The 13015-nt window shown below is 33.5% G+C and overlaps 1 protein-coding gene across 1 annotated transcript in view; it reads right to left on the bottom strand.

Moving 5' to 3' along the window:
- Nucleotides 1-1041: 1041 nt before the first annotated feature.
- The window catches only part of LOC144969416 (uncharacterized), a 33144-nt gene continuing 21170 nt past the window's right edge, over nucleotides 1042-13015 (bottom strand). Inside the window, exons 10-17 of the mRNA XM_078908527.1 lie at nucleotides 12290-12467; nucleotides 11427-11537; nucleotides 10023-10217; nucleotides 9005-9146; nucleotides 7415-7585; nucleotides 4082-4468; nucleotides 3547-3661; nucleotides 1042-1461 (exon numbers count right to left, since the gene is read on the bottom strand). Coding sequence (XP_078764653.1) covers nucleotides 1375-1461; nucleotides 3547-3661; nucleotides 4082-4468; nucleotides 7415-7585; nucleotides 9005-9146; nucleotides 10023-10217; nucleotides 11427-11537; nucleotides 12290-12467 — 1386 coding nt within the window. The 3' untranslated portion in view covers nucleotides 1042-1374. The remainder of the gene's footprint in view (nucleotides 1462-3546; nucleotides 3662-4081; nucleotides 4469-7414; nucleotides 7586-9004; nucleotides 9147-10022; nucleotides 10218-11426; nucleotides 11538-12289; nucleotides 12468-13015) is intronic.

Here is a 13015-nt window from a genome sequence, read left to right as displayed (position 1 = left end):
AAAAAAATAAATACATAATACATAACAGAGAGAGATGAGTTACAAGGGAAATAATAATCTCCCGAAACTATATACATTTGACTGTTTCCCTCCCAGTCAAGGACTCCGCCAGGGCTAGGACAAAACCAAGTAATCCGATTCAGAGCCAAAGAGAGAAAGCAACTCAGAAAACAGATAAAGGGGATAGAAGACACAGCGTGACCTCCTGCCGACCATGGGAAGTCAAATATCCCACCCAGAGCACACTAAGGAAGCACCAGCTACTATAGAAATCACCTTAAGTGTGATGAAGGGTATTGGATAAAGGAAATTGTTTTGTTTTTAAGGGTTTTACGGCGCTTGCAACAAATTAAGGTCATATCAGCACCAGTAAAAAAGAAAGAAAATGGGAAAGTAAAAAGTTATAGAATTACAATAAAGCATCCGAGAAAAGGGAAGAAAAAGGGGAATTGGTTAAAATAAGAAACCGGTGTAGATTCCAAAAGCACACTACCAAAGTACTTAGTTTGAGATCAGTAAAAGTCTCATCCAGACACAAGCACAGGTCCCAACTAAGAGGAATACACTCAAATGTTTACCAATCATATAATATAATGTGTAAACTAAACATAATACAATGCATAACAACAGAGAGATGATTTACAAGGAAAAAAATATCATCTCCCAAAACTATAACTTCGACTGTTTCCCTCTCAGCTAAGGACTCTGACCAAGGTCAGGACAAAACCAAACAATCTCATTCCAAGAATAAGACAGAAAGCAATTGGAAAACAGATAAGAGGGGATAAAAGACACAGCAAGTACCTCCCTGCCCGCTATGGGAGGTAGGAACCCCACCCAGGGATAAAGGAAAGATCAAACGTTAATCCCATCAACAGTTTATACTGAGATTATCCAAAGTGTAACATAGACACTGGGACTCGATCTACGTGTCCATAATCCTCGACTGACAACACAAAATAATTCAGGATCTTTAAGACAAACCACAAATAAAAAGAGTTTAGTTCCATATCAACGACAAAAAAAACAAAACAAATGAAAAACACCAAAACTTTTTTATTTAAAATTTATTATAATCAATTACAACAAATGATTACTGACTCCCAGTAAAATGACTATGATGTGTATCATCGATTCCTTTACGTTCCTTAGCTCGCAATTTTTAATTTAATGAGTTGTAATCTCATTGCGTTGCTTTACACCTGCCCTGATTGAAGACAGATTAAGCCTCTCCTCCAACCCCCCCCCCCCCCTCTCTCTCTCTATTGCTCTGTCTTTCACTTCCATTTGTCATTGACACAGGTGCACGCACACACACATGCATGTATTAAAACAATATCAATAATTACAAAAGCAGCAACATAACATAAAACATTATGTATCTTCAAAATTCAAGCTGTCTTCCTTCAAAATCATCTCTCTGCTCTTTTTCAGCATCGCTCGAACTTTTGACATAAAATCCTGCAAAAGGAAAAGGAAATATTGATAACAGCAATGAGAATTTTGATGGCAGAATTTCTTTTTTCAGGCATTTTCCAAAGACAATTTTCAAAAACAAAAAGAGAGATTATAATAGTAATAGTAATAATGTTACAAAAAGCATATCTTGATCTCACTACAGTATTTTATACCAGGAAGGTACAGTGGAATCCACGTAAAATCAACACTCGGAAAGCCAACTTCTGCTTTAGTCGACTTTTGTTGACCCCAAGCTTTCTTTCTTTATCTGAATCTGAGCGTGTTCTATTGATAATGGGTAAAATCAACAAATCTGTGTTGGCTTTATCAGGGTTCTGATAAAGGGCATATATCATAATAATAATAATAATAATAATAATAATAATAATAATAATAATAATAATAATAATAATAATAATAATAATAATAATAACGATGATGATGATGATGATGATGATGATGACGGCGACGAGAATAATAATGATAATGGGTAAAATCAACCAATCTGTGTTGTCTTTATCAGGGTTCTGATAAAGGGCATATATCATAATAATAATAATAATAATATAATAAATGACGATGATGGCGACGAGAATAATAATAATAATAATAATAATAATAATAATAATAATAATAATAATAATAATAATAATAATAATAATAATAATAATAATAATAATAATAATAATAATAATAATAATAATAATAATATATGATGTGTCTTGATCAAAACAACCCAAGTTTACCCTCCTTTACACTCCTCTTCATATTCTTCCTAAAAAACTCAACAATTCTTGAACAAATAGCTCGGTTTTTAAAAAAAAAACCCAAAAAACCCCCCAAATTTTGCAAGCCAAAACAGTAAAATTTGCGATTAATTTTCCTAAAAACCCATAAGTAGTTCATGAAAGAGAAAGGTATTTGTTTGTTTTTCAAGATTTCACTGCATTTTCAACAAATGCAAGGTCATACCAGCGCCAGTAAAAAGGATGAAAATGGGATAGTAAAAAAGAAACAACGCTTGATTAATTATCTTTCACGTTCTACACGAGCTATCAAATTGAAAGAAAAAAAAAGATCGTTTGTTTTTTTTGGCCTTTTTAAAAATTATGTATTATATTTGTGTTTTTTCTTTGCAAAATCTCGAAAATTTGCCAAAATTTGCAGATTTTGCAGCCGCAATGCAAACCAGTGATATTTTGCGATATTTTGCAACCGCAAGTGGCGCAAAAAAACTGCCATGCCAGAAAGAGGCCAGGTCCCATCTTGTTCCAGATTTCCGTGCTGAATTGTATTTAAATTCAAATGTAATCATTGGCTCTAATGCATATCACATGAAAAAAATTTGGCATTTAATTAAATTATTCCGAAGACTGAAAGGATTAAAGTTAAAAGCAGGCCTGTAAATATATATTAGCACTTAACAGAAAGTATAGAGCAAAATCGTACTGTTGGAAATCCGACAATAGTCAGAAGATTTACAAGCCTGTATGGTGGTTGTGGCAGGTGTAATAGTGGTGGTATTGATAATTATGTGGTAGTGGTTGTTGTATCCATGTTGGTAGTGCTGGTATTATTATGTTTGTAGCAGTTGTGGTACTGATGATGATGATAATGGTGTGGTTGTAGAGGTGGTGATCTCACAAAATTCAAAGAGTTTTCTCAAAAAGAGTTTTCAAGATGTTATCAGTAATATCAAAATCAAGGAGTTTTCAAGGAGTCCTTGAATTTAAGGAGACAGCGGGAACCCTGATTCACCTTTCCATTCAAAGAAAAATATTTATTTTGCATTCATTATTCCGGCTCACTTTCAACCGGATACAAAGAAAGCTTTGGAATGGAAATTGTGAACCGGAAAATTAGTGTGTATCGGTAGCAAAATAAAGAGAAACAGCCCTGTACGACACGCTGTGTGTGTTACTTGATTGAGGACGCGTGTGTTCGACAACTTGCTGTGCTACAAGACTTGTGGCGAGACATTATCAGCGAGAAATCGGCAATCGACATAGCTCTGGGCAGAATCAGCAGCGAAAAGCAGCGGAAGGTGAATCATATTCACCAACATGAAAAAAAACATTTCTGACTTACCGAGGAAGTGGTTGATGAAACAGGCTCAGAATGTGGAGTACTTTCTTTTGTTTCATTGTTAGAGGAAGTTGAAGGGGAATTACCCAAACTTAGAGCAGTACTACCAGTGCCATCTCTGTAAATGATAGTGTAACAATATCCAATGAATAAAACAATAAATGATAGGTAAAAATAACAGAATCGAACAGCAATACAGACAAGAATTAAAATTATGAATTTATATTTCCTGAACTGCTCATTTTTTTTGATGACCCTCCTTTTCCACAACTTTATCATTTTTTAAAATGGAAGCATCAGTTGGATTGGACTTATTGTAAATTATTGCAATCTAGATTCATAATTAAATTGGTGATAATTGTAAATAGCGGTATAGCAATGTTTTTTTTGTGTAAGCCCCTTTTCTCTTCACTATAAATTCAAGGAAGCCAAGATTATATAGTGTCCATGAAATTATGATTCCAAATACAACTTCATGAAAATAAACAAAATGTAGTTCGCACTTGAATTTGAACCGTATAATGAATTTTATGCTTACCTGCTATCTGTGTGATCACCCAGTGTCTTCTTACTCTTGTCTATATTTGTTATATTGGAAGATTTTGGTACATCAGATACATATAATGCAGAGTCCTGTACTGGACTTGTTCGACTTCGACCTCCATTACTTTCCACTTGTAATTGTGATGAAACCCTTGATAAAGACGACAAAGCTGCTTTTGATGACAAAGGTTCTATAACCTCAACATCACTGTTATTACTGTCAGATTTATCTCTCTTTGAAGATTTTTTCTTATAGTCCTTGTCTTTGCTGCGTCGACTCCTCTTCTTTTCCTTCTCTTTCTCCTTGTCCTTATCTTTATCTTTTGACTTGTTCTTGCTTTTCTCTCTGGAGTGTTTTGATCTGTCTGACCTTTGTGGTGATCTGACGAAAAAAAATGAAGATGTATTTTAAAAGAATATTCATATTTCAATTATTCTATTCATTCGATTGTGAAAACAATGTATGTTCATATTTCAATTATTCCATTCATTCGATTGTGAAAACAATGTATGTTCATATTTCAATTATTCTATTCAATCGATTGTGAAAACAATGTATGTTCATATTTCAATTATTCTATTCATTCAATTGTGAAAACAATGTATGTTCATATTTCAATTATTCTATTCAATCGATTGTGAAAACAATGTATGTTCATATTTCAATTATTCTATTCATTCGATTGTGAAAACAATGTATGTTCATATTTCAATTATTCTATTCATTCGATTGTGAAAACAATGTATGTTCATATTTCAATTATTCTATTCAATCGATTGTGAAAACAATGTATGTTCATATTTCAATTATTCTATTCAATCGATTGTGAAAACAATGTATGTTCATATTTCAATTATTCTATTCATTCGATTGTGAAAACAATGTATGTTCATATTTCAATTATTCTATTCATTCGATTGTGAAAACAATGTATGTTCATATTTCAATTATTCTATTCAATCGATTGTGAAAACAATGTATGTTCATATTTCAATTATTCTATTCATTCGATTGTGAAAACAATGTATGTTCATATTTCAATTATTCTATTCATTCGATTGTGAAAACAATGTATGTTCATATTTCAATTATTCCATTCATTCGATTGTGAAAACAATGTATGCATGGTTCTGAATATTATTTTTTTCAAAAAAACAAAATATTGTGCATCACATGTCAAACTAATTTTTTTTGTTAGAATTGTTTCTGTTTGTCTTTACTACTGCTTGGTGACACATTGAGGGCATGAAGGCGAAGTAATTTATAAATTTTTTTTTGTTTGTTTGTTGCTTTAGGTCTCTTCCAACACAATTGAGGTTATATGAGAGACCGCTGAAACAAAAAAACAAGCAATCTAACAAAAATAGTACAAATGTAAATCAAAATCATAACCTAAAGATATAAGCTAAATTATAAATAACCAAGAACAAACAGGCAGAAGATTTACAGAAAAAAAAAATATCCCCTGTCAAAAATACAATCACAAACCAAAGAAGCAGGATAGGCTAGTGAAGAGAAGAAGAAACGACATCACTATCGGATCGTACACCCATGCGAACATCATAGGTATATGATTCAAGGGTGATGCTCCCATCCAACCACCCGCTAATTTATAAATAAAGGGAGACTGAGATTCAGCTTTGCAGAAGAATTTGCATTGAGCAAACACTCCTAAAGTCAACTTCTGCGTAAAGTCAAAACCTCTTGTTGATCCCAAATTTTCTGTTATTTATCTAAGTTTGTTCCAATGATAATTGACAAAGTCAACCAAACTTTCTGGTGCAGCAAGCAAAGTGGCCCTTATCACTCAAATATAAATTTATCTCACCGGATGAGAAAGCTAATAAAAATAAATATCATATAAACAGGGGGTAAAATAAGATCTAATAATAATTTTGATAATTTATACAAGTTAACGGGGTAAATTATGATAATGATAATTTTGAAAATTTATACAAGTTAATACGTTCTGATTTCACTGCCAAATTATGTCAATTGTCTCAAATAGCTGAAAAATCAGGTTGTGATAAATCTCTCTCTCTCTCTCTATAAGGAACGCCTATTTGGCCTGGGACGAAGGGTAGACGTGTGCCCTGATCTCCCAGCAGAGTCCAGGGACAGTGCCCAGGTAATAATATGATGATGATGATAATAATAATAACCTGTAAATGAGCTCTATAAAAATTGACTGAAACTCTTCGTAATTCGTCGTAGTGAAACAATCCAAAGAATCGAAATGAACAGAAAACAGCAAGCTCGCTTGAGCAAAACAATGGCAGAAAACTAATTTGCGTGGGAATTAATTAGGCAACTCAACTTTGTTCCCAATAGTTAGGTGCCCAATCAGTGAAGAAACTAGAAAAGGTCAACCATTTTTTTTACAATGTGAGGCAATCGAGATGTACTGTAGCAAACCCTAACTTTCGATTCGAAGGTGTCTACATAATGCACTTCCGGCTTTCGCATTTAACTTTTTTTCATATTTTTACTTCCTTCCAGGTAAATGTGGTCAATTTTGGCTAAGACAAAACAGTGAAATTTATAGCTCAGCGGCTCAGTTAAAATTGGCTACCATTGGGATCACGACAGGTTTGGAAAGTGAAAAAATAATTTCACTCTAAAAAGTGTCGCTTAGCCTTGGCAATATCTATCGTTAATATAAATGGCCCATGAGCTATGCGTAGCACTATGGAACATTCCTAATTACTTTACGGTCATTCGACTACGATTCATGAATTCTTTCTTTCCTTGTTTAAAATATTTGAATTTGACGAATTGACTGAGAATTTACAGGTCTAATCTGAGAACACAAAGTATATTCGATGCATATTTTTATGCAAATCTCCAAAGCATTATGAATGGTTTTTTAGTAAAAAGTAGGCTCTAGGCGTCATATAATCAAGAAATTTTTAAAAATTGTTGAAAATCATTTATGATAGAGAGGTACAATTCAAATTAAATAGGAATAAAGAATATGATGTATTGATTCAACCCCTGCTCATCATCTCGGACCTCGATGGACACCCATAATAATAATAATAATAATAATAATAATAATAATAATAATAATAATAATAATGTTAACAATAATAATACTAGTAATAATTCATAAGGCTCACATACCTTGATTACCCCACAAAACAGCCAAAAATGATAAAATGCGGAACAAATCCGTTTTTTATGAAACGGTTGGCATCTCTAATATATGTATATATATATATATATATATATATATATATATATATATATATATATATATATATATATATATATATATATATATATATATATATTAAAGTTGTACAAAAGAGAAACAAATTTTAATACCTGGAATGCTTGTGCTTCTTTTTTCTAGCTGGAGATCTGTTTGATGTATCTCTGGCATCCCTACCCCATCTATTCCAAGACGTTTCCCTGTCCCTGTCCCTATCTCTGTCTCGATTTGACTGTGCTGACCATGAATCTACTCTCATTTGCCACGGCAGAGGACTAGGGGACCTGAAAATTTAATTTAAATTCCTTGGTGAGTTCTTTAAATCTAAAATTCTGTTGTTAGCCATTTTTAGAACTGTTACAAGGATCAAATATAAAAAAAAGTTACCTCATTCAGAATATAAAAATATTTAAAAAAACAAAAGATAAAAATTTGGTACTCCTTAAAAAGCACACACCTGCCTCTTCGAAATGTTTAAAATACAGTTCACTCTGGAAAATCACAACTCGGCTAATCGCAACATTTCCCAAGAAACGGAATTAATTCAATATAAAAGAAACTGGTTAATTGCAACAAACTTCAGTAAATCACAACGAATTTGACCTCAAAAAGTGGCAAATTCAAGAAATCAATCCAAAAAAATCTCATGAATAAATTTAATCCTGGGTGAAATCATGACAGGTTGAAGAATTGAGAGTGGGCGGAGTTTAATGCTATAGCAGTGTGTCACCACTCTATTAGAGACAAAAGAGGGCGGGGCTTTGCAGTATGGGTTTGTGCAGTCATCTGTGACCAATCGACAGGAGGTGAGGGGGTTTAGCGACAGGTAGACAATGAACGTAAGCGGCTAAAGAGGATGCCGATGATGATGAAATTGAACCTTTGTCAAACAAAGAAAAGTTATACCTCGTGAAAAATCTCCATTGCCTCATTCAAGAAGACTCTTTTTTAACAGATTTGCTTCCATTATTGGAAACAATTGAGCAACATGTTTATAAACATCTGGCCTCAGCAAGAAAACAGACGACCCTTGATGCCTTTTAAAAGAAATGGATAATGTCAAACGCAAAGGAAAATATTGGAATTTACAACCATACAAAGCAAAAAATAAATAAAAATAAATAAAAAAATAAAAACACAAAAAAATAAATAAATAAAATTAACCCCCCCCCCCCCCCCCAAAAAAAAAAAAAAAAATAAACCCCAAATTCTTAAATGAGGCCATGGAGAGTTCCAAGCCCATATAAACTCAGAGGGAAAATGTTGCAATAGTGGACAGAAACTCAACTTCAGGCAACTGCAACATTTTCGCTGATCCCAAGGTCTTACGATTATCCGGAGGAAACTATTTGTTTTCATTACAAAAAAATACTTACTATTGCTTACAATAATTAAATTAAGGCTAATAATTAAATAACAATGAACCAGAGAGAGAGAGATGACTAACAAGGATAAAAAAAAAAATCATCTTGTTCAAAAACAATATACACATCTATTTCCCTCTAAGCTAAAGACAGGGCACAGGTGAGCTCAATCCAGAACAAGAACATAAAGCTAAATTGAACGTAAAAATGATATGGGGGGGGGGGGGGGGGGGGGGGGAAATAGAAAATATAGCAATGGTGTGGCTTTAGTCCAAAATATTCCACCTCTTCCCACATTATTTCAAATAAAAACTCACAAAAGAGCAAGTGTTAGAATACCTTTTATCTAAACTATAAGCACTGGGTGGGGTTGGTGACCTTCTCCTCCGATGGTGTCTCTCCCTTGGAGATCTTAATCTTTCACCGTGGTGAGAACGGTTTTGACTGTCGTATTCATAATCAAACGTTGAAGCTCCTTCACCTAAAAAGACCGAAATAAATTAACACCAATATCAGTCAGGAAAACCATCCTCTACTTTATAATGGTCTAATAATAATCAAATTTGTGAATTGTCATTTTTGACTAAGCCATTCATTAAATACTCTACTAGGGGTATGATTATGGTCTTAACAATTTTCCCTTTAAAAAAAAAAAAAGGAAAGAAATCAGAACTTATCTAGTTTTTTTTTGGGTGTTCAGCTTGAGCTAAATCAAACACTAAGAATGGTGTAAGCAATGATAACAGTTAAAAGCATGGCATTGATTGGTTGTCTGCATCATTATGAAGTTTCAGCTAAAAATCATTATTTCTTACACTACCAATTTTGATATGGCTTTGAAGAATTTGCATGAGTTCAAGGCTTCTCTTCCCAATGTTCCTGATTTTCCAATTATAACCATCATGTGAATTCACTTTTTTATATTATACCCAAGAAAAGTGTATATCTTTATCTATCTTGTTTTTAAATCGTAATTTCATTTAAAAAAAACACAACACCAAGAGCCTCATGGTTGAGGATATAGTGCGCTCTATAAGAGTTCATTTTTATAATCGACTAATGACTTGGGTTATGGATTCAGAGGGCATGAACGTCCTCTAATAGATCATTACTCGTTCATTGAATGGGTCCCAAATACAAAAGAACTAAATCATTCAGAAGCTTATGTCACTTTTTTTTGGGTTAAAATTCTTTTTTTCTCATTCTTGTAAATTTACCCAATTTTGGTTATTTTGCATAAATTTACTTTTTTTAAAATGTGCAATGGTGCTAGTTGGCAAGTCTAATCTCATAGAAACAGAAATGTTAAGGCAGTTGATTATTTTTGATGTTTTATGTGTAGTTGTTTTCAACTTACCTACATACAAAGTGGCAGAGTCCTCGATGATTGCAGTGTTAGGAGGAGAGGACTGAGACGGATTATTAGACTTCAGCATGGTCAAAAACATGGCCGCTTTCTTCTTTCTTTCAGCCTGCAATGTTTTCTCTTTGGTAGATTGAGAAATTCTTTCTTTCAAGGCACTTGCAAGCTTATCTTTTAGCTTTTCTTCCACTGAAATATAAACAATTGGATAAAAAGATAAAACACTTCAGAACTGGAAGTGGGTCTCAGCAAAACTTTTTTTTTTGTGTCAAATCAAATCTAAGACTAAACACTAAAAGACACCAGAGGGCTGCTTTAAAATGATGCTAACAAGTTTATAACCTAATACAGATCAACCCGAAATTTTTTTTGAAAATTGACCGATAGAATCACAGGCTTCATTTACTGTAAGATGGACAAGGAAACAGCTGCCACATCAACATGAGGAGCTTTTCCAATAAGGGCACCTGCCAAGATTAGCTATTTTTGTAGATGATGATGACCTGAAAGAACACTAAGACTACAATGAAAACTAAAAAGCGCTTTTTGTGGAGCAAAACTTCCAATAAAGCACTTACCAAGGGGTTCGAATCCCACAGCAACACCAAATAAGTGTAGGACAAAACAATCTCTATTTCAAAAAATTTTTGACAGAGACAACGCTGTTACCAACCATGTACTCATTTTACACCTTTACCAAGGACTCAATTTTGTGCAGCCCACATAACCAGGGAACTACGACTTCAGACCAAAGTCATACCACAAGACCACAAAGCCGCACATGAATACATAAGCCCATGAGATGTAGAATATCAAAGTTTTTGATTCAAGAACAACTAATCATTTATTAGCAATTGTTATCTTCGTGGGCATTGAACTCAAGATGGTCATGTGGAAAATGCATGGACCTGACATTTTGAGAATGTAGGTTTGAAATTTGGCCACAATCGCTCACTTTGACTACATAAGGCTGTCAACCAGGTTATCTCTGTCTATATCCATGATATATCCTGAGATATATCTTTAAAATAAATCTCCCTTTAAGATAAATAAAGCGAATCTTATCTACTTATGTCATTAATTTATTTTAAACATTTTTTATAATTGAACAATTGAATTTGTCAATTAAAATGAACTCAAATGCAATTATCTAATCATGAAATTAAACCTCTGAGAAAGTAAAGAAATAGTTGTCATCTTTGCTACACAGCAAAAGATTCCTTATATCAGCGGTCACACCATCATATGACTGAATGTTCAAATTATTTAAATAGATATTCGACACACAATAAGATTGCTAATGTTAATACAAAGAAAATAGAGGAATTTAAACAAGACATGTCTCAGGTTTCCGAGATTTCAAGAAATCCTAAGCGACAACAAGAACCATGTACTTACTACTCTGCTTAACAGAGGACTCTTCATTCCCAAGTGACTTCACAGGTGGTGTATCAGATCTGGATATATTTCCTGACCCTGTCCGTTGTTCATGGTGTCTGCCTTCTTCACCTTAAAAATATAAGAAGAGTAGTGGAAGATCTAGGTAAATTCAGAGCTGAAAATGTATGTAGGCCCTACATTGTCTTTATGCCCACTTAAAATTTGGCTCACAGGAATTTCAGACACCACTAGGAGGAATTTCAATGCCAAAAGAGGAATTTTGGCATACAAGAAAAGGGAATTGAGATGGTATTTGGCATTGTCTTTAAATATCGCATAGTTCATAATAGATAACTAATTACAACTATACGATATGTAAACAATGCCAAATACCATCCCAAAACCCATTTATTTCAAATGAAGTAGAGCTCCAAAACCTAATGGTGATGGTTGTAGTAGTGGTGGTAGTGATGATGATACATGGGTGATGGTGGGAGGAGGGCTATACTTAGAGCAATAATTTGACGGAAGTTGTCCAGAACCTAGAATTTTTTGCTTCAGACAGAAATTTCCCCCCCGCTGAAACCGACGTTTTGGCACCACTGCCTTATATTATTTTTGTATATTTATGATTAATGTAGAATCCTGAAAATGAAATCGAATTGCACATAGAAATTAAAATATAATTGATTTAATGACAGAATTTATCTTTTTTGAGTTTAAATAGTTAATTAGCCTTTCTACCATTAGCTAACCGGTAAGGTACTTGGTAAATGCTACACCATTGAACTGTATCCACCAGTTTGTCAGGTGAAATATAATTTTTTTTAAAATACCAAAAAAAAATTTAAAAACCCTTTCCTCTTGAATAAAACTCTTACCTTCACTGCTATCATATTCAAAGACTTTGGGTTTTTCAGGAGGGCCTGGCTCTGGTTCCTTTGCTTTGGCCTTGATGGAAAAGCTGACACTTCGAGCTCCACTGCCCTGAGTTGTGTCCTCTTCTTTTCTTGTTTTTTCCTCTTTATTATCATTACTCTCCATGTCTTTTCCCAATTGCTGGAACCAAAACAATAATAAATAAAAAAACTTTTATCATTCACCTTATAAGCCTTCATACAATTGCATGAGGCAGAGCCTCTAAGCCCCTTGTGTGGTACCTACAAGATCGAGTCTTACCCTGGGAGGTGGGGCCGTCCTGAGAGAATACTAAAAAAGCATAATTTCATGCAATGAAAAAATAATGAAACTGAAGAGCCCAAAAAAAAAAAAAAAAAAAGAATTCACTTTTATTTGTTGCTTTCCTTGTTATAATCAAAATAGGGGCTGGTAAAAAGGTTAAAAAGTGGACTCTAGTTGGAAGAGAAAAAAAAAAAAAAAAAAACCTAGATGAAACAGATAACAGATACGAATAGTAATACATCTAGTACATGTCTAGTCTTGAGGCTTCTAAATTTTGGTCCCAGTAGGGCACAAGCACAGAATGCCAGTCAAAATAAAAGGGAGGCACTCGAATATTTACAATGACATGTCAATAAATCATAGAAGGAGATTTAAAAGAAAGGAAATAAAATTGCCTCAATCAGGGCTTAGAAAGGCAAAACCAA

This window comes from Berghia stephanieae, chromosome 3, assembly GCF_034508935.2.
Source record: "Berghia stephanieae isolate SIO BIC M18660-M18661 chromosome 3, UCSD_Bste_1.3, whole genome shotgun sequence".
In the NCBI taxonomy this organism is placed as follows: domain Eukaryota; kingdom Metazoa; phylum Mollusca; class Gastropoda; order Nudibranchia; family Aeolidiidae; genus Berghia; species Berghia stephanieae.
Note: the sequence above shows the minus strand (reverse complement) of the source record. Positions and strands in the feature narration are given on the sequence as shown.